We start from the raw sequence: 25,618 nt of genomic DNA on the forward strand, positions 1-25,618 counted from the left end.
TAGGAGTTCTTTAAAGCTGAGCGACTGTACGATTTCTCACACACTATGCTTTTGCCTGAACCATGGAACCTGTGGAGAGTCAAATATGCATCCCCCTTAACTTTTAGGAGATAAACCAACAGTCTTTTGGATTCGGATGTTCAGTGCTCCTCTTATCTATCCGTGGTAGGAGTATTTAGGTTTACTAGAGATGAATAGGTCCACTCTTTCTGGAGAAGGGCTCCCCGGACCTCCAGGTAGGCTTTGGAGCCCTGCAGTGTGGGGGGAGGCCCTGGGTCGAGGGAGGGGTGGAGCCTCTGCTCAGCAAGTGGGAGGCCCTGAGTTGTCGCTGTCTGGTGGGCATGGCCCCGCTTGCTGAGGAGCCCGAGCTTGAGGCTGTGGTCATACCTGCTGCCTATACTTGCCTGGCTCTGTGCAGGGGTCCCAGAAAGAATAATGAAGTTTGTTGTGTTTCCTGGAAATGGTTGCCAGTTCCGCACCCGTGCATTGAAATCTGGGAAAATAGGAAAGGTTGTGAGGACCTAATCTGTGATTACAGGACACTGGACATTTTAGTGATGCCTGGCTGTCTCTCAGCATTTTCTTCTCGGCCACCTGAATAATCTTTAATTTGGCTGTGCAGTACTCTTGCACACCTCTGGGGGTGTCCTAATACGTCCAGATAGACTGCCTTGCCTGTCCGATGTCAGATATGCTTTCCTGGGTTCCACCTTTGCCTCCAAATGTCCTGAACTTGCCCGTAAGCCCTGTCCTCAGATTCTTGATTTCTGAACCGTGATGTTCCTTTGTTTTTGCAGAAGAAGAGAGAAAATGAGGGCAGGAGAACAGATCTTGTTTGGCTAATCCTTGGGTAAATGTGTAGTCTGACTGACTTGGAGGGAGAATCAGTTTAAATACCTACATTTTTATATTTCATAAAATACATACTTAATGCCATCACAGAAAGTAGGAGGGAGCTCTGTGTTTTTGGTAAATTCAGAAACTTCAGTGTGAGCTGTGTGGATTGTTTAATTCACAATATTTTTAAAATTTCATGTTGTTTAATCTGCAAATACTCTGAGCTTTTCTAGCTCTTTTTCTGTTATGATTTCCAGTTTAATTCCACTGTGGTCTGAGAGCTGTCTATAATTTAAGAAGTAGACAAATAATTTCATAAAGAGCCATATTTTTATCAGCAGCACTTGAATAAAAGTGGGCTTCATGAGGTTTCGAAAATTGGATTCTACTTCTAAGAGGCTAAAATCCTTTCTTCTTATCCTGTTTTTGGTGAGGAGAGCATTCCCTCCTTAATTTTGAACACCCCAAAATAGGTAGAGCCAAATTAAGTTTTAGGTTAAGATTTCTGAAATATCAGGGCACTTGGGTGGCTCAGTCAGTTAAGCATCTGCCTTCGGCTCAGGTCATGATCCCAGCGTCCTGAGATTGAGCCCTGCGATGGGCTCCCTGCTTAGCGGGGAGCCTGCTTCCCCCTCTCCTTCTGCCTACCATTCCCCTACTTGTGCTCTCTTTCTCTCTCTGTCATATAACTAAATAAATAAAATCTTTAGATAAAAGATTTTTGAAGTATCATAAAGAATTTGTGAAAATCGCTTATTGAGATTTTTTTTTGTCAAACACACCTGTGTTCTTCCAAAAAAAGGAAGGAGAAAAGTGAGGAAAGAATCAAAATGTAGAGATCTAAAGAAATCAGTCAGGAAATGTAACATATTTGGTGGTTGTGGATGATTGAACAAGGCTAATTTTATATCTTGCATCAGTTCTGAAGAAACACAGAATGTTTGTTTCATTTCAGGTGGCTATGAGCCTCCACTCACGAACGTCTTCACGATGCAATGGTTTCTGACTCTCTTTGCTACGTGCCTCCCTCACCATACGGTCTTCAAGATCTGGGATTCAGTCTTCTTTGAAGGTTCGGAAATCATCTTGAGAGTGTCGTTGGCCATCTGGGCAAAATTGGGAGAGTAAGTGATTTCCCCATTCTGTTTTGTTCTGTGGTTTGGGGGGCTTGAAGCAGTTTTGTGCTCTAACGTGAAAACCATCTGTATTTAAGGAGGCGCAAAAGAGAAAGTTGGGAACTTGGTTGAATTGCTTTAGCCTTCTGAAATCTTAGTTGGCTGATTCTTGATTATGGGGGGGCAAATAGAATCTATGTTGGGGAAGGGGGGGCAGGCTTTTCCAGGTCTGTAGATCTCCACTTCAGTGCTAGTGTCCTGGCTGGTTTACTGTGCACCCTCTCCCTAGACTCTAGTTGGGAAGAGAGGGTGGGGGAGGAACTGAGATGGAAGAGAGGAAGAGGAGTAGCTGTGTTTGTTGGCTAACATTCACGATGTGAATGATTTTTAAGTCCTTAGTATTTATTTAGTTCTGCCCTTCAGGGCCATAATAAAATTAAATGAAATAAGATGTATAGGGTCTCTCTGGTGCTTAGTACATAGTCAAGAGTAGAACACACAGAGGGCACCTGGTTGGCTCAGTTAGTAGAGCACACGACTCTTGATCGCATGGTCGTGAGTTCAAGCCCTACTTTGGGAGTGGATCCTACTTTTAAAAAATAGCAGAACACATTGAGCCTCTTATTTTTCATCAGGAATTAATTCTGTGATGAAATCTGTTACTACCAAACATAGTACCACATAGATGTTACTTGTATTTGTTACCAGTAGTGGGACTGTGAAAAGGAGGGTATTTTCACCCATCTCTAATATATTATGACTATTATGTTAGAATTCTACATTTTGGGTAATGGAAGGGACATTGGGATGAAATTGTTAAGAGTTAAGATGCAGAGAAGTTTTTAATGTTTGTTTCCTAGAGTTTTAAATGACTTGAGTGAGTACTCATAGACAACATGTCAGAAAACTAATAAATCACTGCCAGTGTTTTGCTTCAAAAACCTTTTAACCAGCCTTTTATTTATGTTAAGTTGTTTCCTGGGAGACTTGCAGTATTTCCCATTTTTTGCAAGAAAGATCCACCAACTATCAATTCAGGGATTTAGAAAGATCATTATTTTGTACAACTATTTGGAAACAGCACATAGCCATCTCCTTCGCTTTTGATTTTTGGTATACTGCTTCTCAGCTGGGCAAATAAATGAGTCTGCTGGGGATTTGGAGTGCTGTTTACTTATCTTTTCATTTTCCCTCAATATCTAGATCTTTCTGCAGTCCTACATTTCCAACCTACTCTATGCCCGAAGCTCCTTGAACTTTGACTGTGTCTGTGGGTAGGATAGTCCAGTTACCGGGTAACTAGTTTATGGAATTAAAACAGTGTAACACTTTACTGAGGCTGAGTCCGTTAAAGTCACCTTTGTACTCATTCTTAGTTATGGGGCAGGAGGAAAAGAAGAGATTCTGGTTTTACTCCCCCCATCCATTACACGTAGGATCAGAATTTGTCTGGTCCTCTCAGGGGAGTCATGGTGTGGACCAGCATTGCTCGAAGCACTGTAGAGGTGAAGCTAGCTTGTTTAGTACTCACCATTATTTTATGAGGTAGGTACTGTTCTCACCCCCATCTTACAGATGTGGGAACTGAGCCACAGAGAAGTTAAGTGAATCGCCCAAGGTCACTCAGTAAGTGTTAGGGCCTGATTTTGAACCCAGATATCCTGACATTAGGATCTGCACTTTTTTTTTAAAAGATTTTATTTTTACATAATCTCTACCACTAATGTGGGTCTCGAACCCACAACCCTGAGATCCAGAGTCACATGTTCTACCCCTGACTGAGCCAGCCGCGTGCCCCTAGAATCTCACTTTTACTAACGTGAGTCTACTGACAATAAACTGGTATTGTTTATGAAGTTCAGGGGATAGAGGAATGACACTGGTGGGACTTTAAATGTTTCAGTGTCTTTGCTCCCTGCACTTCTACATCTTTTTGAGTATGCCACTTATTAAACGAAAGGAAGGGCAGCCAGCACAGTGCTGTCATGACATCAGGCAGCTTAAACGCCTGGTCTCATTCGGTACTCTGCATAACCCCAGGGAGTAGGTAGGATTCTTCTCCTGCCTTTCCAAGTGGGAAAGCTAACCCAGAGGGTGAATTAACTAGCTCATGGTCCCATAGCTCATCAGCTGCAGAGCTGGGACTTAATCCTGGATCTTTCGGACTCCAGCGCCTGTATTCCTCCCCACAAACTTTTTGCTGGAAAAATCATGAACTACAGCTCCGTGGGACCTCTCCATTCCTCTTCCTCCTGCAACTTGGCATTTCTTCTTTGCACTCACATCAGGCGGTGCTTTGGGAATCCGTAAGCCGTGGACCCTCAGCACAGCCTTCCCTGGCGTCTCTCAAGTATCCTTTCTCCTATGACACCCTGTGTTGTTTTGCTCCCTCATACGTCATCCTGGCCTAGCGCCATGTTTCCTCCCTGGTCTTCCCATCATACCCTACACTTGCTGTGCGACCTCCAGCCGACCTTGCCGAGGGCACATCTGTTCCCACACTCCCTCGGAAGTGCCTTTCAGGGACTCTTGCCCCGAGAGCCTCAGCAGGCACGTGACGCCATTGCCATCTGCTGTCTGTAGCTCTGTACCCTCACTCTCTCCGTCACCCTCTGGCCATGCAGGCCACCTGGCCACCTTTGGTCGCATGGAGCTCCTTCCACAGCCTGGAAAGGGCCTGCCATCTCCCGCATCCATGTCTTTGGAAAGCTTTTTCTTCCTTGTCAGCCTGGAGTATATTTTTCAGAACTCTTCTGAAGCATTATTTCCTTTCCTCACCCTCCAAGGTACACTTAACCACTTTTTCAATTATGCCCACACGCTACTCTGGAGTTTTGCAATAACACTTCAACAGGCTATTTCGCTTGATGGCAAGGGGACTGAAGAGCACACTCGAGCACCTGCAGTTTTTCCATCATCATGGTGTTTTCTGGATGGCCCCGTGGAAATTCCCTGACATTAGCGTATGTCAAAGTGTATGTCTTATAGGTTGGGGGGGCAAATACAATAATCCTACTGTACAGAAAACGTGATAGTAGATACACATGCACGGTATTTTTGCTTTATTTTTTTGATATTTATTTATTTGCTTATTTATTTATCCGTGCCAAAAAGGTGGTTGCAGTAAAGCACGGCCCCAGGACCCGCGGGCAGGAGGAGCTGCTCACGGCCCTCTGTGCTTGAAACTCTTCCTTTTTTCTCCCCCCGCAGAAGGATGAAAGTCTAACCTGCCTTACAGGTTGCCAGGTGACAGGTTTCTTTATTTACATGTAGATGCAAGAAGCAAATGCAAGAAGCACAGTGTAATGGCTAGCTGGCTACAGTAGCTAGAGAAGAACCGAAAAATTTCTGTCTGTGAAAGCGTCCTGGGGATGATGAAATGTGCACAAAAGTTAGAAGTTCTTGTTCTTGTATTTTTCATCTATCACTTCTACTGCGGTTTGGTTTCAGTCTATTGGTGATAGCACCATCGTGGCCCCAGATTCCCTACAGGGGGGTAATTGTTCTTCAGGACCCAATTTTGTGGTTATTAGTTCTGACAGATGGTGAGTGTATTGTGTAGAACATGTCACATGAAAATAAGCAAGATGCCGCGGGTGGGGCTGTGAGGCTGGCGGGCAGAAACGAGAGAGAGCTCATCCTGTAACAAGTACCTCTAAGCCGCCTTTGGTGTTTTTTTTGCAGACTGTGTACCAGGATTGTGACTTATAAAAAAAAAAAATCAGCAAAAATGGGTTAATTTGGAAATAGCAGAGAATTGCAAGCAGGGACATGCAAACTGTGTCTAAGCCATAGGCAAGTGCCTAGGATTGTGATTTTTGTTGATTGCTAACTTTGATGGCAAGAGGCAATACCTTGTTTTGCACCTGCAGCATATACCTGATAAACAACAACAGGGGGGCCTAAACATTTTCTTCTACTCTCCTTTCTTTATCTAGGCAGATAGAATGCTGTGAGACAGCAGATGAATTCTACAGCACCATGGGGCGCCTTACCCAGGAGATGCTAGAGAATGACCTTCTGGAAAGCCATGAACTCATGCAGGTGAGTGGGCAGCATGGCCTGACATCAAGGAACTCAGGAAAACATGTTTGGCTAGCCCTCAAATTGTTTTTTACTTGACCAAGAGTCTATATATAATTTGATCAAAATCTGTCACAAGAGGAAGGAAGAAATGAATAATGGGTATTTGTTATGCTTCCATTCAAGCTGTGTTGCTTAAGAGTCCAACCTCCAAAAAACCACAAAAACCCAAAACTTCCAAATCTGATTATTTTTAGATTTATTTATCTTTGAGGGGCGCCTGGGTGGCTCAGTGGGTTAAGCCTCTGTCTTCGGCTCAGGTCATGATCTCAGGGTCCTGGGATCGAGCCCCACATCAGGCTCTCTGCTCAGAGGGGAGCCTGCTTGCCCCTCTCTCTCTGCCTGCCTCTCTGCCTACTTTTGATCTCTCTCTCTGTCAAATAATAAATAAAATCTTTAAAAAAAAAAGATTTATTTATTTTTGAGAGAAAGAGAGTGTGTGAGTAGGGGGAGGGGCAGAGGCAGGGCATCCTCAGATAGACTCCCCACTGGGACCTGTGCTGAAATTAAGAGTTGGATGCTCAACAGACTGAGCCACTCAGGCACCCCTGAATCTGATTTTTAACCTTTTAAAAGGAGACCTGTGGGGCAACATAATGATTTTGGGGAAGAAATTGTTGAGGATAAAAAGGAGATTATTGGATAAAAAGGAGATTATTCTAACTAGCATAGCAGTTTATTTGTTTTATCCATATTTTATACTCATGTCATTATGTTTTTTTTTTTTTTAAGATTTTGTTTATTTGAGAGGTTGAGAGAGAGCACAGTGCGGGGGTGGGCAGGGGTTGCAGTGCAGAGGGAGAGGGAGCAGGAAGCCCGGTGCAGGGCTCAATCCCAGGACTCTGAGATCTATGTATTAATCATAAGTTTTAATATGAAAGACTTGAAGGGTTTTGTTATTTTCTGGCATGTTATTATATCTCAGTATCATATTCACAAAGGCATTAAAATTGATAGTATAGTAATAACAGCAACATTGTTAATATTCTCTCTTGCATTACGTTCTATAATATGATTTTACCCTTGTTTTCCTCTGACGCTTCTAACTGCTGCTTCTCTTTCTGGTTGTTCCATCTGCCCACCCACCAACCGTGGGTCTTATCTAAGGTTGTCCTTGGGCCTTATTTCCTTCTTTCTCTGTGATTTCTCTCTCCTGTTTCTGGGTTTCAGTTTGTACTCATATGCTGGGTTCCATGCACGAGGTCATATTTGGGTGCTCCGTCCCGTCAACAGATTGGAAACCGAAGACTCAGACCCTGACTTAGGGCTGGGGAAGTGAGGAGTTTCTCTTTCTTTGTTCATTTCCTGGCATCTCCAGCTCCTTCTCAGAATCCCTGATGTTTAGCAGACAGCTGCCTGACTCATTGAGAATGGTGACCACCCGACAGAACTTCCCTGAACATTTATAGTTTTTATTTCAACTTTTCTTTGCATTCTCTTCTCTTCTTCCTTTTTTCCTGTCTCAGAAGAGGAAGGGTTCTGTCTGAGGCTGACCTCGATGCTCTCCTCACATATCCCGGGGCTATGGCTGCATCATTGCTCATTCTCTCTCAGAGGGAAGTACCTTTATTGAGCACGGCTCTGTGTGTGAGGTCCACGCTTGGCATTTTCCATATATGAGATCCTCCATGTCCCACAGAACTGCCAGAATCATATGCCCAAGGCAGGACGTTGGGGTACCATGCCTTCTCCCTCACTTGTGAAACTTCAGTGGCTACTTCCGTGTCCTGTCTACAAAATGAAGCAGGACTTCTCAGCTTTAGCATCAGTACTCTTGACCGGCATTAACCCATCTTTTCAACCACAGCTTTTGCGTTTTGTACCCTTGACTTACTCTAGTCAAGTCAAGCTGTCTTCTGTGCTCCCTGAAATCCCTGAGAATATGCCCCCTCTGTCCCTGTACCCCCACTGCTCAGTCATTCCCTTCTACCTCCACATGTTCAAGGCCTGCCTCCTCCTGAAAAGTTCAGATACCATTTCCTTTGTGGAACATTCTCTGATAGTCTCAATGAAAATCATCTCCGCCCCCCCCCCCCCCCCCCGCCAAAGAAAACCATCTCCCATTTCTTTGAACCATTGCAGCATTTTCTTTGTACATCTCTCAAGAGCATTCATCACATTTGACCTTGACTGAGGACCATCTTCTTTCCTAGGTGATATTTTTAAGCTCCTTGAGGATAGGGATTATGCTTTGCTCATAAACACTTAGCACTTTGCCTTTTACTAGGGCTGCTCAATAAATTTATTACTTCATTTAGCAAACACCTGTTCAGAGTCTGTGATTAGTTTCCTGCCTTCTCTTTTTCAATAAATGTTTGCTGGATTAAACAACACTCACAGATGGTGGCCCTCCTTCTAGATTCCCTCAGCTCTAATACAGTTGGCCTTTTACTGCCAGAGGGATTGTCCACACTGCCGCCTGGGTGTCTGCACATGTGAGATTGTGTGTGTGTGTGTGTGTGTGTGTATGTTGAGGGCAGTGGTACAGAGCAGAGCAGGAAGGGGACTCATGGTTGAGGGAGTGGCGTGCACAAACTCATAGCCACTGGAAAAGTTGGTGGCGTGTGAAGGAAACGACGAGGAGTTTGGCATTTGGGGTGGGTATGGCAGACTCCAGCCCATGGTAAGGATTGGACTTGACCTTTTAGGCCAGTGGTTGTGAAATTGTGCTTGCTGGAATTCCAGGGTTTCTGTGGAGCCTTTGGAAAGGGAAAAAGAAGACCTGAAAGGTCCTAAGGAGAGAAGGAAAATGATCTGAGTTGTGACTTCTGCCAGATACGGGCAGGGGCAGCATTGTGAAGGGTGGACTTGAGGGGTCAAGTGTGACAGCAGGAGCTTGTGAGAGGCAGTGACGGGTAGAAACAAGGATGGAGTAGACGATACTTAGAAGGCGAAATTGATAGGAGTTGGCCTTAGAAGATGGATATGCGGAGAGGGAAGAAGAAATGGGGAAATGAAGACAACCGACGAGTCCCTGGCTTAGGAAGGCAAGCCCAAGTGTACGGGGTAGGAGGACGGGCTTGTTTGCAGACAGGTTGTGTCGGAGGCCCATTTTGGATGCCCGTGCCTTACCTATGCAAGGTGTTCCCACTATTTCACGGCCAGAACCTTCTGCACTGGTCTGAGCTCTGTTCCCACTCAGCCCTCTCTGCTCCTGCGCTCTTTCTCTCGCTCTCTCACAAGCTCTCAAATAAATAAATAAAATCTTCAAAGAAAAATAAAAGAAGCTTAAAGATCAACTGCTCTAATCCTCTCACTTGACAGAGAGTGAGCGTGTGGCCAGTTCCCTCGGCTGTCTAGCGGCAGACCCAGGACCGGGAGCCAAGTCCTCCACTCCTGGCTTGGTGCTTTTTCCCTACCACCCAGCACACGGCTTCTGCCTTAGTCAAACCATGTCTTTCTCAAAGCGGGACTTCCCTTTACAAAAACAAAGCCATATTTTATTTCCCTTAAACATTGCCAGAACAAAGGAGAGCTATGTTGACATACACCCTCTTTGTCCTACAGAAATGTCCAATCTTGGGAATTAGGAGAAGAGAGAACCACCTCATTCCTCTGCTTTAAGAGAATCCTCGAGGGAAAAATGCAGGCTGTGGTTTGATTGATTAGAAGCATTTTAGTGGCTTTTCTTCTGCTGAGGAAAACATCTGGGTGGAGATGAACTGAGCTTAATTTTGTACAACTTATGTTTCTAGGCTTTTTTTGCAAAGCATGTCAGTCATGAAAAAAGACATAGAAATTTTTTTTCCCAGCAGTGTCTAAATATAAATGTCTGTTTAAGTGCACGTCCATAGTTTGGATCATAAATTGACTTGTTGGTTTTCTTTGGCATCATAGGGTGTTACGGAGAGAAATGGTGAATGTCATTTCAAGGCACCTTTTTCCTGTATTCAGTCTTAAAAAAAAAAAAACAAAAAACTAATTCAGTGGCTGGGATCCAATTATGGTGGGCCATAAATCTGCTAGCAAACCTGAAATGGCTCCAGATGAAAAATGTGGACTGTGTATAAGGTCTTTATTTTCAAGCTGAAGACGTGGAAGGATTCTCCCTGGTGGTCTTCCTCTGTTCTTTCAGTTCTCAGTGCCACACACAGAATAATCTGCTGGTTTTTTTTCCTTCTGTAAATCACCTCGCTCTTTTTTAATTTTTAATTTTATTAGCAATGGCTGGTTTTAAAAAAAAATGGATAGTGTCTGGAAAAGAGATTGGGAGGATGCCGGCGAAATTGTATATATGGATTTCAGTAAGACGTTTGACGAAGTCTATTATGACTTCCTTGAGGGCAACAGAGAGAAAAATTAGGTGCTTTTGTTAGAAGAGTCTGTGGGTGCTTGGGAAAACCTACGTGGAAGAGCTCGTCAGTAACGATTGTTACCGGTGGGGGGCGCTCCAGTGCCATCACGTGCGATCTGCCCTTGGACTGTTCACCCCCTTTTTTAAAGATTTATTTATTTGAGAGAGAGAGAAAGAGAGAGCACGCACCTGGGAGAGAGGTGGGAAGGGGCAGAGAGAAAGGGAGAGAGAAAATCCCAAGCAAATTCCCTGTGAGCACAGAGTCCAACATGGGGCTTGATCCTAGGACACCGATTTCATGACCTGAGCTGAAACCAAGAGTCAGACACTCAACCAGCTGAGCCACCCAGTTGCTCCTGGAATGTTCGGTTTTTCCCATCAGTGATGGCATGGAGATGACAGAATGTGGATGCGGGTCCAAAAGAAGGATCATGTCTGATTAATGAGGGCTGTCAAAAATTGTAACCGTCTGCTCTGCAAAACAGTGTGTGCCCGTAACTGGGAGTGTGTAAGCAGTGCCTTTGTGACCATCTGTTATAGGAGATGTTCTAGAAGGAATCTCTGTTGCAGAAGGAGGTTTAGCGAAATTATGTTTACATTCTTTTCTAGCCCTAAGATCCTATTAGCGTACCATATTTGGCTGTAAGGCGACTCGTAACATACCTTCCTTGGAATCTGTTGTAAACCTCTGATTTACAAAGTTGGGAACCTAGAGCTTCTCGGGTACTCTGAGGGCTGTGGTGATGTGTTGTGTGCATTCTTGGCATAAACTTGCCTTCAGATGTGAGACCTTCAAATACGTGAATGAACACATGAGTAGTAGTATAAACATGTTTGTCTCAGGAGCACTGATTTCTTCTATGTAGGACTAATTGAAAGTAAAGGATAGAGAAAGAAAGATCAAAAATAGAGAATGAAAACACCAGTGGAGCCAGTTTTCTTTTTGCTCAGTTGTCTGAAACTGAGTGGAAGCTTGAAGGAGATCTCTAGGAGCTCGGGCCAATTTCCCTGGGGTAGGATGAAGCAGGGGCAGGATGGACTTCCCATTCCTTACTTATCAAGCTTCCTTCATGAGGCTGGACAAGGGAATACTTTGATAACTTTTTATAAAGACTGGCAAAAATAAAACACAAGTGAATCTTTAGCTGGTTGCCCTATTAATTGTCTTCAGTGAGATATCTTACTTCATTTATAAGGAATTTTGAAATTCCTAGCATTAACAATGTCATCTTTTAAAGTTGAATCCAAATGGTATGGGTTTCTTTTTTCAAATTATCGGGGTATGGTTGACATATAGCATTGTTAGTTTTTGGTGAATGGCTTCCTGGGAGAAATGAAACTGTGATTAATACACATTTTCTGGTGAATACTTACTTGAAGGATTGAAGTAATATGTTTGGAGCAATTAAATTTTAATACAATTAAGAGAGCAAACAGGACTACTTTCCTTCTGCTGATACAGTGATTTATAATTTTGGAATCCTGGAGGAAGCACAGGTGCTTTTCCCATTTTTATTTATAGATTTTTGGCAGCCTATGCTTTACACCCTGTCACTTTTTTCTTGTTTCTTTTTTTTTCTTTTCCTTTAAAAATAACAGCTAACAATTTTCACCTAGAACTCATTCACGGGCATTTGAAAAGGTGGTATCTTTGGAGAAAGTGGGCAGCTGATCACGAGATCATCCACTAGATTTAATTTTGTCCAGAAAGTTGACATTAAATGTCTATAAAATCATCAAACAAAGCTTTGAAAAATAAGCACTAGTATGAAGATCATCAATGGGTACTTTATTAAAGAAGTAATAGGGGGCTCCTGGGTGGCTCAGTTGGTTAAGCATCTGACTCTTGAACTCAGCTCAGGTCTTGATCTAGGGGTCATGATTTTGGGCCCTTATTAGAAAAAAAAAAAGTAATAGGGAGCTGTGAATTTCTGAATTAACCCACTTGTCATTGGGCCTAGAGGAAGTCAGATTGCCCCCATCTGCCACCCATGTTCACCACTTGGGCTTACTGTCGGCTCTGTCTCTGTAGCCGGTTTTCCCGTTCCAATACCCGCAAGCTCTGTGACACTCAGACACCCCCGATCCTTCTGTGACCCTGCGGGACCTGAGGCCACGCTGACCCCGCGTGGGCCTCGCCCCGGTTTAGCCTCTGGAGCGATGTCCCTCAGCGGAACAGACTTTTAAAAGTCCCGATTTTGTGCTCTGTTGCTCCGCCGCTTGCCGGGAGCCAGCCCCTCCCCCCGGGGTCTATCTTCCCGTCGCTTTGGATTCACTTCTCCGCTGGTCCTACCTTTCAGAAAGTGGTTGTTTTTCTGTTTCCAGAATTGCTGTTCTTCTTCTCTTCGATCTGCTGATGGATTTGCAGGTGTTTGCAATCTTTAGATAAGCTATCTAGCTGATCTCCTGCTAGCTGAAGAAGTCTCAGCCTGCTACTTCTCCGCCATCTTGACTCCTCCTGTTCACCACTTGGAATTCCCAGTCACAGCCGGATTGATTTGAGAACTTACCCCTGCGTTCATTAGTTACTGTTGTCTTTCTCTAAAACAGGTATTGAATAGAATCTCCCACCTGCTGGGTAAGGTGCAGAATCGACCTCTTCACATCCAAATCATAAAACTCTAATGTCTTCCAGGACTGATCAGAGTTGTCTGAGGCCACCGTTTCAGACTTGGCATTTTTGCTTTTGTTTTCCAGACTGTTTATTCTATGGCTCCATTCCCTTTCCCACAGTTGGCGGAGTTGAGGGAAAAGTACACCTACAACATTACACCATTCCCAGCCACAGTTAAACCCACCTCTGTTTCTGGGTAAGGTCTTTTTATCCACCCCCCTTCTTGTTTTCATGATGGGAGGCTTAATACTTTAATGTGTTATTGTAACTTTGTATTTGTTAATCCCCAGATATATATATGTATTTTTTTTCCAAAGTATTTTGGGGCTTAAAATCTGAATGTCTCTTTCCCAAAGGTTTTGATTGACATTCAAGAGACAGATTTTTAAAACTTTACTTTCCAAAGAAGATTGAAGCATCAACTAAAGGAGTATTTAGAAACTTATTTAACAGTATCGAATATTAAACATTTTAATAATTAAAATAGGGTAGAACAGGTGCATGAAGAGACAGATGAACTATTTTGAAATGTAAAGACTGACATTGACAAATATATATATAGAAATTTAGTGTTTGAAAACTTAGCATATCAAATCAATAGTGAAACTTTTTTATTTAAATGGAAAAAATGAAATAATAAAATTAGCAGAAGAAAATGTGGGAAAATATCTTTAGTTCTTTGGAAAGGGAAGGCCTTAATCATGGATTCAAAAACACCAGGGAAAAAGTTAAGTACATTTAAAAAGTTTTCTGCATGATTGAAAACAGAACCAAACCAAACAAACCTCCATGAACAGGCACAAAAAAATGTTTGTGAAAAAATATTTGTACCTGGTATTTTGCATATATAAAGCTCCTAGAAATCAATAAGAAAATGAACACTCAATTGAAAAATGATGAGAGAACGGGCATAGGTAGTTTACATGAGGAATGACATCACTGGTATTAAGAGAAATACAGCTTAAAGCTAGATTGAGACTCTGTTTTTATCTGTCAGATGGATAAAAATTCAGAAGGTTGATGTGCACTCTGTTGATGAGGCTATAGGCAAACACTCTCGCACATTGCTGGCTGGAGGTTAATTATTACAAGATTTGTGGCAGGCAATTTGGCAGTATTTCCCTAGATTACTAGTACATATTTCCTTTGACCCAGCAATTCTGTCTTTATGACTTACTCCACAAATATATTTTTACACCTGCCCAAACCCAGTATGTATCAGGTTATTTATAGTGGCATTGCTTAATGACAGTATGTGAGTGTAGACCACTCAGGTGTGTGGCCTGGTCCCATAACATGAACCACATGCATTCAATCTAATGCAGTGATAAAAACAGGGCGAGGAATCTCTACTTGTGAATCTGGAGAGATTTTTAGGTAAATAGATGTGAGGTGCACAACAGTATAGATAGTATGCTGATAGTTATTCAAAAAGAGAACAGTAAGACTGTAGAGTTATATTGGCTTATGTATGCATAAAAAAACTGAAGAACACATCAGAAATTAGTAACAAGGGTCACCTTTGGGAATTAGGTGGGGCAGGGGCTGAAGTTGGACAGGGAAGGGATGGAGACTTTTTATAGATATGTTGTATGTCCACTTCTATATAAAACTCATGTGTATGTCATTTAAGCCATGTGACTGTATCATTTATTTTTTAAAAATACCACTATTTTCCTTGAATATTTTTCTTCTTTGTTTTCCAAGACGGCATGGGAAGGTCAGAGACAGTGATGAAGAGAATGACCCAGACGATGAAGATGCTGTCGCTACTGCCGTGGGGTGTCTTGGACCGTTCAGTGGGCTCCTGGCACCTGAACTGCAGAAGTACCAAAAGCAGATCAAAGGTAGAGAGGCGGCTTTCTATGTAGGCGATCTCTGTGTATTAAATTATTATTGTGTCGGATAAATGCCTGCTGTTTCCTGGCCTGATTACCCATCTTTATTGAAAGTGTCTTCTGTGTTACTGTATCTTTTATTTAAGATTTATTTATTTATTTTAAGTTTTTTTTTTTAAAGATTTTATTTATTTGACAGCTCACAAGTAGGCGGAGAGGCAGGCGGGGGGTGGGGAAGCAGGCTCCATGCTCGGCAGAGAGGCCAATATGGGGCTCGATCCCAGGACCCTGAGATCATGACCTGAGCCCAAGGCAGAGGCTTAACCCACTGAGCCACCCAGGTGCCCCAAGATTTATTTATTTTTGAGAGAGGGAGAGAGAGAAAGTGTGTACACATGGGGGAGGGGCAGAATCCTCAAGCAGACTCCATGATGATCATGTAGCCCAGGGCAGGGCTCAATCTCATGACCCTGAGATGACCACTGGAGCTGAATCCAAGAGTTGGTCACTTAACCTTCTAAGCCACCCAGGCACCCCTACTTTATCACTTAGTAGGATCTCTCTGTGAGGTGTTGCATACATCATACATATTTCTTTTTCTTTCTGAGGAGTTTTGTGCCCCCTTTACCTGATTCCACTTGGTATGCTCAGCTTCCTAGCTCAGAACCTGGCATAGAACAGATGCTTAGTACCACATTGTATCTGAGTTCAATTGATACAGACTGGCTTCTTTTCCACTATAGAAATGTCCTCTGAAACATTAAGATAGCCTCTACTTGAATCTGAGTGATTAAAAACTCATTATCTCATAAGACATTCTGCTGGATCCTCTGCTTAGTCCATGACTTCTAGTCATGAAGAGATAATCTCCACCTACCAGTTCTTTTAATAGTTCTTTTGAACAAAACAGAACAAGTCTTCTTCCTCTTCTGTTGGACATTTCACCAGATCTTTGAGGACAGCCATCGTGTCGTCCAAGTTAGGAGTTTTTCAAAAGATACGACTTCTAGAACTTTTTTTTTTTAAAGATTTTATTTATTTATTTGACAGACAGAGATCACAAGTAGGCAGAGAAGCAGGCAGAGAGAGAGGAAGGGAAGCAAGCTCCCCACTGAGCGGAGAACCTAATGTGGGGCTCAATCCCAGGACCCTGGGATCATGACCTGAGCCGAAGGCAGGGGCCTAACCCACTGAGTCACCCAGGCATCCCGACTTATAGAACTTTTAATATTCTGTATATTCACCTTTTAATGCCCTGCGGTTGGGTCGTGTCTCCCTTTGAGTTGGATGCTATGCTACATTTGTTTTTTTTCTTGTGGAGAATGGACTTCCTGTGGTCTGGACACCATTGATGGAATGAACTCTTAGGAAGCAGTTGGTGGTCCTCCTGCCATGTGGAGGGTGGTCCATCCCCATATGTTCTTTCCTATCTTGGGTGGCGGTTCCTTCTTTAGGACATTTGTTCTACGTCTTCTAGTTTGAAGACTGTATTCCTTGCAAAAGAGGACAGAGACAAGAGTTAGCAGGCCTTCTGCATATTCTTGGCCCTTGGCCAGTTTCCTACTGCCTTTTCAGAGTCGTGGGGCTATTTTCTCATTTTTGTTCTTTGTGTTTAGAAGGTTTCTTTTTTTTGTTTGTTTGGCTGTTTTCTTCTGCCTGTGGTTGTTTCATGGTAATCTGGTCCTTAAGCCTTAGCTTGTTTTGACTTTTAGCCTGCTTTATAGTTTTGATTCACGTGACTTTGCGTGTATGTCTTTGCTATGTCCTCTCATCTCTTTAAATGGCTTTTAAAACACCTAAACTCAGCAAGAGTCCTATTGATTTTGTCATGTCTTCCACCCCTTCTCTCTGTGACCTGAATTTCAGCTTTTGGTGTGTAGCCCCATTAAATCAATATGTATTTTAACTCCAAAATTTTTGCATCTGTGTTTCGGTAGTCTGGCTGTATGTCCCCCCCCACCCCGCCCTTTTCCCTTCTGTTTTTCTGTCTAGGTAGCTGTTACGTACTTCAGGATGATAGGATCACTTTCTCTCAAGTTTTGTCATTAGCCTTTCTTGTCAGTTTTAAGTAAGCTCAGATTAGCAGACCCGTTTTAATTTTTTTCTCCTTAAAAAAGTGTTTTCTGTGAAAAAGTAAGTAAGCTTATCTGATATTTAGGCTTTATCTGGATAACACTTTGAGTAGATGTTAACATAATTGAAATGCCCCATTAATAATTTTTTTTTAAGATTTTATTTATTTATTTGACAGAGAGAGAGAGATCACAAGTAGGCAGAGAGGCAGGTAGAGAGAGAGGGGGAGGCAGGTTCCCTGCTGAGCAGAGAGCCCAATGCGGGGACTCGATCCCAGGACTCTGAGATCATGACGTGGGCCAAAGGCAGAGGCTTAACCCACTGAGCCACCCAGACACCCCCCCATTAGTCAATTTTTAAAAGCTGGTTCCTAGGCCACTTTCCTATATTGTGCTAGAAAAGCTTGTGCAATATGTGTGTGTGCCCTCACACCGTGCTTATTTCTGCTTCTTAGATGTAATCTTAGATGAATCTATTAGTTGTAGGTATCAGAGGAGGAGAAACCACATTGGACAAAACATACAGAGTAGACAGCAGGAAATGTTTTTTACATGAAAAAAAAATTTGCTAGAGATGCAGTGATCTGAAGTTCTGATGATTTTATAGAACGTGTTGCTATTTTTAACTTAAGAAAAACTCACTTCTAATGACTGACTAAACTCTATAATCAATTCCTTGTAAGTCCTGATACAATTACATGCAAATCTCTAAACTGACTTCAGACACCTGGAGTTCCCCTTTCCCTGAGGGAATTGTGGGGAATGGCAGTGACTTTTACATGGAAACAATTGATCTTAGGTCTACGTAATGAACAAAGTGGTAATAAAAATGCAACAGTGAACCCACCCAGCTTGTTTGGGATCTACAGTTAGGCTAATAAGAAAATGCAGACCTATTTTCAGGGCCAAAGGAAAACACCTATCAGACAAATTGTAGCAAACTGATTGATTGATTGATTGATTGATGGTTCGAACCCTGGGGCATAGTGTCACCCATGCTCATTAATCCCTTTCTCTCCCATGACACCGTCCTATCCCTCTCCCCTGGAGTGCAGAACCGAATGAAGAGCAGAGTCTGCGGTCTAACAACATCGCGGAGCTGAGTCCGGGAGCGATCAATTCCTGTCGGAGTGAGTACCACGCGGCCTTCAACAGCATGATGATGGAGCGCATGACCACGGACATCAACGCGCTGAAGCAGCAGTATTCTCGGATTAAGAAGAAGCAGCAGCAGCAGGTCCACCAGGTGTACATCCGGGCAGGTAATGTGGTTTTCGGAACGATTTCAAGTCTGTGTCACCTTGTGGAAGAAAGAACGAGTGCTCCGAGGACGGCCTCCTCATGGCAACTCGCGGTGGCTCAGCAACCACAGACACGGCTGGCCCGAGCGGACAGCACATTTGGCATCTCATTTTTTATTTTATCAGGCCCTGCAGAAGAAAAAGTCCACGGGTTCCTTTTAGGTACCAAGAACCAGGCAGCTGATGGTAGTAAACACATCTTTACTCTGTGTGCTTGTGGAGAGGGGTAGCCGAATGATGAAAATGTTGCAGACGCCAAGCAGTCCTTGGACTTGAGACATTTTGGAGCTCTCGCCTCTAGAACCTATTTTCTGTGGGCTAGTACATGAAGCTACCCGCCAGTCATGTAGGTAGTCATATAACCAATAGTCATGGTCACACAGAAAGGAAAAAAAAAAACACAAAACCCATCCCTGTGCCTCACTGATAGGTTAGCAGTGTCTTGGGGGTCTGCTGAGAAGAACGTAATTGGAATACAGTTGGAAATGCTCTTTTCCAAGGACTGTCAAACTGCCTTTTTTTTTCTTCTTCTTCTAAAAATCCCAGGGAACAGTCTGCTTTATTATTTAACACATGCTGATTTGGGAAGTGGTTTGTCTTGTTCCAAGTGAAATCCTAATGATTATGATGCCTGCCCAGTGTTAATCAAAATAGGAAGTTGCCATGTTTCTAAGAGGCTTGTGCGAGCGTGTGACTGATCTTGCACAAAAACTGAACTTACCTTACACTTGTGCGGGAGGAGTGGGCCACTTCCCCAAGAGTCTTACTTCAGCCTGAATCCTTAAGAAAGAAGGTGCAAAGGAAACAAGGGTAACACTTTAATGTTCAAAGCACTGGCTCATGCGTATCCTCATTTTGTCCTTGAAGCACATCTGTGAGGAAGGTAAGGATGGATATTCTTATGTCCTTTTAAAAGATGAGGGAATGGTGTCTCAGGAAGGCTTCGCAGAGTTAGTAGCTGTGGTGGGTGGTCAGGCCAGAGCTAGACCCCTGTGTTCTGATTCCTTGTATCGTCCATTTTCAACTGTACCGTACCCATCTCTGGGTGGGATGGTGAACAGTTGGTATTCTCAGTGCTTATTAGGTCAGCCCAGTGCCTTGTGCTCTAGTCAGGGGTCAGTAAACTATGCTCCACAGGCCAAATCCTCCTAGCTGCCTGTTTCTGTAAATAAAGTTTTATGTGAACACAGGCATGCCCATTTATTTACATATTGTCTATGACTGCTTATACACTATAGTGTCTAAAATTACCTAGAATCAGGTCCTTTTCAGGAAAAGTTGGCTGACTCCTCTAGATCACAGTTTACATGGTCCTTTTTAGGGAGAGATTGTTGCTCAAAAGCAATTTTCTAGAGCATTGCTTCTGAAACTTCAGGGTGCATATAAATCACTTGGGGATCTGTTAAAATGAAGAGTCTGTTTCAGCAGGTTTGGGGTGGGGCTGAGATTATGCATTTCCAGCAAGCTCCTGGGTGATGCCAATATTGCTGGGTGGGGATCCCGCTTTGAGTAGCAAGCTTTTAGAGGCGATGGCAGAAGGTGGCATCAGCACTGTGGGCAGGAGAGGCTGCACCTGACCTCTGCTCCTGAGATGGAAAGGACGATGGTGAGCATGGTGGTTGAGTGGTGGTTGAGGTACCAGCCTCCCAGGTTAGGGAGGACAGGAAGTTAGGCCTTATGGATCTGATAGCTTCTGTTTTTGTGGAGCAATTGGAGGAAAAGTCATTTGCTTGGGAGTCAGTTGGGGGACTAAAGTGGGGGAGTAGAGAAACTAAGGAAGATTTGGATAAGGTCATGGGATGGAATGGAAGAAGGAAAGAAAAGGATTGTTCAGTGTCTTTGAGGACCTAATAAAATAGGAAGTTAATGCATCTGAAGGGCTTTCAGTCCACACGTCTGTGTGATCCCACCTCCCACCCCACTTTTGCAAAAGATAATGTGATTTGTGGCTCCAGGGTTAGGATTTTGCCAGGCATCAAGGCATAGGGATGTTGGAAATGTCTGGTTATTGGTGAGGCACCAGTCCCAGTGATTAGCCACACATCTAGCTTGGTAGGGGTATGAGTGACCCAGAGACAGACAAGGGGTTGAAAGATCAAAGAACTCAAGTCTCTTTGGCCCAGTACCGTCAATGGCTATATTGAGAGAGACTAGAAGAGTCAAAGAGAACAATAGGAGAGTTAAATATTTTTCAGGGAAGGTAGATCTCAGTGATGAGGTTTAGGATGGAATTGGGGTGGTAGAAGGAAGTGTGCGGATGGGTCAGTCAGAGAAACAGTCAAGCGACCGAGGGTGGGTAATAGGATATGGAGTGAAGAGGAGGCATCTTCAGTAAGGACTGGAGTGTGACCAGAGGTAGATGACAGTAGTTGAGAAGTATAGAAGTGAGTTCAGCAGATGACATGGACATCAGGACAAAGGTTGTTCACACGAAGATGGTGGGGCCTTCTCCCTGGGGCCATATGTGTTTGAGCATCATCTGAAAGAGACGCTTGGTCTTAGCCAAGGGAGAAGAAGGACAATAATACTATCAACAGTGCCCTCCAGGAGAACACAGCTTTTGGTACTCTCCAGTCTTCAGTTTGCTTTCAAAGTCCATTGAGGGCACAGGGATGGATTTTCGTACTTAGGACCAGGCATCGGGGAGCAGTGACTTCACTGTGTTTTTACCACCTTATTAATCACTTCTCTCATCCTGCCGTCTGTCACTTCACAATACATGGTGTGTGTTCTTTTCCTACCTCTCAGGAGCTAACAGCTGATCATCCAAATGGTCATAGTGTTTGACTTATTTTTAAAAAGTCTTCTAAGATTTTCTAGATAGAAGACCTCTGAGCTTGTTTCTCAGAGACAAAAACTCTTGGGAAGAAACAGGGCATCTGCCCATGAATTAGCAACAAGGGACCAATAAATCTCAGTCTCCTGTCTCCTCCTCTCTGAAGAGGAGGGAATAGGTATGCCGGGGCTCTAGGGTTGAATTCAGTTTTTGTTATCTTCAGTCACATGGCTCTGCCCAAATCTGGGAAATACATGGGCGAGATTGGGGGATAAGCTCTATGTGATTCTCGTACTATGATGGCTGGTTTCTCTGTGGTACGTTTCATCCAACCTTTCACCATTTCTTTCAGACAAAGGGCCAGTGACCAGCATTCTCCCGTCTCAGGTGAACAACTCTCCAGTTATCAACCACCTTCTTTTAGGAAAGAAGATGAAAATGTCAAACAGACCTGCCAAGAACGCCGTCATCCACATCCCTGGTCACATGGGAGGCAAGATGTCTCCTGTCCCCTACGAAGACCTGAAGACAAAGCTCAATTCGCCGTGGCGGACTCACATCCGAGTCCACAAAAAGACCATGACGAGGACCAGGAGTCAGCTGGGCTGCGGGGACACCGTCGGGCTGATCGAGGAGCAGAATGAGGGATGCAAGACTAGCAGCCTGGGGGCAGCAGAGGCCTCCTCCAGTGGGGCAGCCGCCGGAAGGGAGGGTAGCTGCTCCGGAAGCAGCACAGGGCGGACGATCGAAGGGCGGTCCCCAGAGCCCGCGTTGGGGGAGGCTGATGCCGACGTGTCTGAGGTCCAGGTGAAGTTAGAAGCCCTGGAACTGAGCCAGAGGGATGCAGCTGCAGGCCCGGAGCCCAAGGCACACCAGCCCTGCCCACCGCCCTTCTCAGAGCTGTCTGAGGCCCCCGGTGAAAACAGAGCCCCTAGCAAGCCTCCCCAGGGCAGCCACCCGAAAGCACCCATCTTCAGCCCTTTCCCCAGCGTCAAACCGCTGCGGAAGTCAGCCACCGCCAGGAATTTGGGATTGTATGGTCCTACCGAAAGAACCCCCACCGTGCACTTTCCTCACATGAGCAGGAGCTTCAGCAAATCGGGGGGTGGAAGCAGTGGTACAAAGAAACGATGATGGCCCACGGTAGCTGATTCTCCATTCACCTTCTCCCAGCGGCCTAAGGATTCCAGCTGAATGGCTCCAAAAGCGTTTTGACTGCCCCGTGAAAACGAGTCGACAGGTTCAGAGATGAACACCGGGACATGGAACTGCGAACTAGAACTTTGAGAATGGGAGCTCGAAAGGGTCCGTCTTCCCCACCTATCGATCACGGATCCAGTGAATTCTTGTGGCAGAATAAATAGCGTAGTTTTCAAGTGTGACGTTTTCCCAGTTTTTCATTGTGACTTGTTTAGACAAGACTGTGAATCTGGACTGTTAACCCCTCTTCCTTCTTCCTGTTCTGAGGACCTGCAGGGGTCCCCGTGACCACCCTCCCCTCAAATCTTCTGGTTCCCTGGGTGTTTCCGACCCCAGAGCACGCACACGCTAACTTACTAGAATAGAAACTGTAAAAAGGAAGTAAGTTTCTTTATTGCAAAAAACTTCTTAATTTCCCTCTTCCAGTCCCACCGAGGGAATGTGTGTGTGTGTGTGTGTGTGTGTGTGTTTCTTTAGTAGTTTCTTTCAGCCAAGCTCAAGATTTTTTTTTTTAATTCTTACGCTAAAGTGCAGGAGAAGAATGTAGATAGCCATTCTTCCCGGTTCTGTCTGCAAAATGAAGAAAACCTGTATCTGCTGAAATTTAGGTTGGTACAACAACTTGAAGATCTTATGCAGAGAACACACATGGGATGGGTATCCAACCATCGGCCTGAGTAGCGGGCTGATTCCACGAAGCTTTCTGTCCTCTGATGAAGAGTTCAGGTCCTCAGTGCGGGGAGGACGTGATGGGCTCTGCGGAGCTTGTCCTGTGTCTTCCGCCCCCTAGTCACTCACCTACCAGCTCTCCTTTCGGGTCGCAGCGGGGCCCCCGTAGTTCTGTTACTTGAATCTTGTGCTTTTTTGATTGAAGTGCTTTGTTGAGTTTTTTGCTACTTGAACCCTGCCTTTCTTTGGAGAAGGCATTTGTGCTTTCTAGCTCTCTCTTCCCCACCTGGCTGCCGGTCCCCGCGGGCAGAGACGACACCTGTTTTTCCACTATGCAGATGGGAACTCTGAGCCACAGCAGAATGAAGGAGTAGTTCAGACGCACAAGTTGAACTCTCCTGGTATTCAGTGTGACTCCCTCACGTCTCCGGAGGCGGATTTAATGCTCCTTGTGCACAGATGCATTGGTACGTAGGTTCTGAAAACCACCACCAGGAAGCCATTCATTCTGCTCCCTCCTGACTCAAAAGACCTCCCTCCAGATGCTTCAGAGTCCTGTGATGGCATTTCACAAAACCAGCACTAACCCTTTAACCCCCCAAAGTCGTTCATTTTAAAAAGGCTTCATGCAGCTGTCATTCCTCTGAACAAAGGCTCACTCCTCAGTCTCCTTCTCTTACTATCATTAGAAGAATAGATGCGGCATCATTACCCTCATTTTTGAAAGACCTTGGCCGTGCTGGCTGGCATATCGTTGATGCAGTTGATGTTAATTTGAGCTAATTGGGTTGCCAGTTCTGAAACCAAAGCTGTAATTCTAGAGAGGGCTTTTACTAGGAGAGGTATTAATTTTTGTAATAGAGAATGTGGTTGTGTGGGCTCTTTTGAACAGCAAAACACAAGAAGGACATACAGCGAGAAAAGCCATTTTATTCCTTCTGTGGTATTTTTACCCCCAAAGGAGCTAAAGATGGAAAATGTGACGAATAAGTCATTGCAGTTCTGGTCTTGAATTCTGTGCCATCTGAAGTTAGCATGCGGCTTCTTAAAAAGCAGCGTTGCCCACCACCTCTGTCTTGGGAAGAGCGGAGGTGGAATGCTGGGCTTACTTTGCATTCCACCCTCGGGGGACGAGACCCACTGCATTTTCCAAAGTTAAGCAAATGACATGATTTACCTCCATCTGCTAAAACTTTACAGACAAGATCATTCCACCTTAGGTTCTTATCTCCTCCCCCGACCTGCATGAGTCATAACAGACTCATCCCTTTGAGGGATATCTGACTCCAGTAGAGAATTGTTCTTTCTTTTCTTGCAGCCCCTTGAGGATCTTGTTTCGGGGGTGGGGTCTGGGAGAAGGCTGCTTACCATCCTTAGTCTGCTGCTCTTGCTGCCTGTAAAGCATCTTGGTATTACCAGCGTGTGCCCTGCCCATTCCCGGCTCTGGTCTTTCTGAGAAAGGGCTGGATGAGCCGGCACAGGCTTGGGAGTAAGTATTGACCCCCAATGAAGGAACAAAGACATGAAAGTGTAATAGCCCTTTGAGGTAAAAATGGCCTTGTCAGGATTTTAAAAACCGGAGGATTTCTGTCGAAGCGCTCTCTGTACCGATAACGTGCGTGCCTTGTACCATGTACTCATGATGTGAATCGGGCAATTTTGGAGCCGTGCCTGCTTCTGAAAATGAAGACCGGTGGCGTTGCCTCTACCACACAGCAGATGCAAAGACCAATGTGGACCTGTTATCGTCCCTGTAGACTAGACGCTGTATGCAAGCACCAGAAGTACTTGATGGGTAGCGGTTTCTTTATTTCTAGCCACGTCTGTCCCCTGTCAACACTTGTGCGGGGAGTCGACACCTTCCAATGCTTCTGCACCTCAGTCCTCTTACAAAAGCCTCCAGATGATTTAACCCTAGTTTGTAATGTTGACCTCTGGGCTGTCAGTGTTTGAAACATTGTATTCCTTTTTTGGGTCTCTGTTGTTCTGGAGAATTGTACTGATTACAGAGATATGTGCATAAAGATTCTCATTGTTGTAGCTGTTGTGCCGTTTTCTCTCAGAGCGCATGCGTAGAATACTGTCATGCCCTTAACATTCCCCTTCCTCTCCAGCCTTTTCCCTCCATGGTCACCATCCAGGGAACCCGCCCTGTAAGCTCCATCTCCTCCAGTCTGATCACTGGGTTAAAGGTGGCCTATGACCTTTGGAGAACTTGGCAGAATGGCGGGTTCCTATGAGTAAATGGAGAGTTTATTTAAGAATGCGCGTGTGAATGTTCATGTGTGTATAAAATTAACCTTTAGATTTGTCATTTTCCTTTGTTTAAATAAAACAAAACAATAAGAATGCAATTAAGCTTCCTGGTCTTATGGATTCTAGACGAACAGAGAGTTGTGAACAAGTGTGTAGCTGCAGCCTGACCCCCGTAAGAAGTCCCCCTTTACTCTTTCTGAGCCCCCCCCCCTTTTTTTTGCTGTCTACAGCAATCATTTGAGCAGTATTTAAAATACAGAATTTTTCCTAATTAGAAAAGTGGTATGTATTTTAAGAAAATTTGCAAAACAGAGCATAAGGAATCATCAGTATTCTGGTATGGGCTTTTCTAGTATGTTCTTGTTTGTGTGTGTATGTGTGTGTGTGTGCACAGACACACAAAAAGGTAGATTAAACTGTCTTTTCAGTAAATGCGCTTACACTGCGGCATTTTCAGTGACTAGTAGACCATCCCGTTTTCACGCCAGAATTCACATAACCAGTACCTTGTCAGACAGGTCATTCCCGTTCACAGGTGGTTCTTTGAGCCAGCGCACCTTATA

At 44.3% G+C, this 25,618-nt stretch overlaps 1 protein-coding gene across 5 annotated transcripts in view; it reads left to right on the top strand.

Annotated features, from left to right (window-relative positions):
* TBC1D30 (TBC1 domain family member 30) overlaps positions 1 to 25,153 on the top strand; it is an 82,276-nt gene extending 57,123 nt beyond the window's left edge. For 3 of the 5 annotated variants that reach the window (XM_059186230.1, XM_059186234.1, XM_059186232.1), the window contains 7 exons: positions 1,793 to 1,961; positions 5,891 to 5,996; positions 13,027 to 13,139; positions 14,651 to 14,790; positions 17,909 to 18,115; positions 18,281 to 18,340; positions 21,283 to 25,153. In XM_059186230.1, coding sequence (XP_059042213.1) covers positions 1,793 to 1,961; positions 5,891 to 5,996; positions 13,027 to 13,139; positions 14,651 to 14,790; positions 17,909 to 18,115; positions 18,281 to 18,340; positions 21,283 to 22,064 — 1,577 coding nt within the window. In that variant the 3' untranslated portion in view covers positions 22,065 to 25,153. The remainder of the gene's footprint in view (positions 1 to 1,792; positions 1,962 to 5,890; positions 5,997 to 13,026; positions 13,140 to 14,650; positions 14,791 to 17,908; positions 18,116 to 18,280; positions 18,341 to 21,282) is intronic. The other 2 variants (XM_059186231.1, XM_059186233.1) reach the window with 1 other exon arrangement.
* Positions 25,154 to 25,618: the final 465 nt, after the last annotated feature.

Source organism: Mustela lutreola, chromosome 8, assembly GCF_030435805.1.
Source record: "Mustela lutreola isolate mMusLut2 chromosome 8, mMusLut2.pri, whole genome shotgun sequence".
Classification (NCBI taxonomy): domain Eukaryota; kingdom Metazoa; phylum Chordata; class Mammalia; order Carnivora; family Mustelidae; genus Mustela; species Mustela lutreola.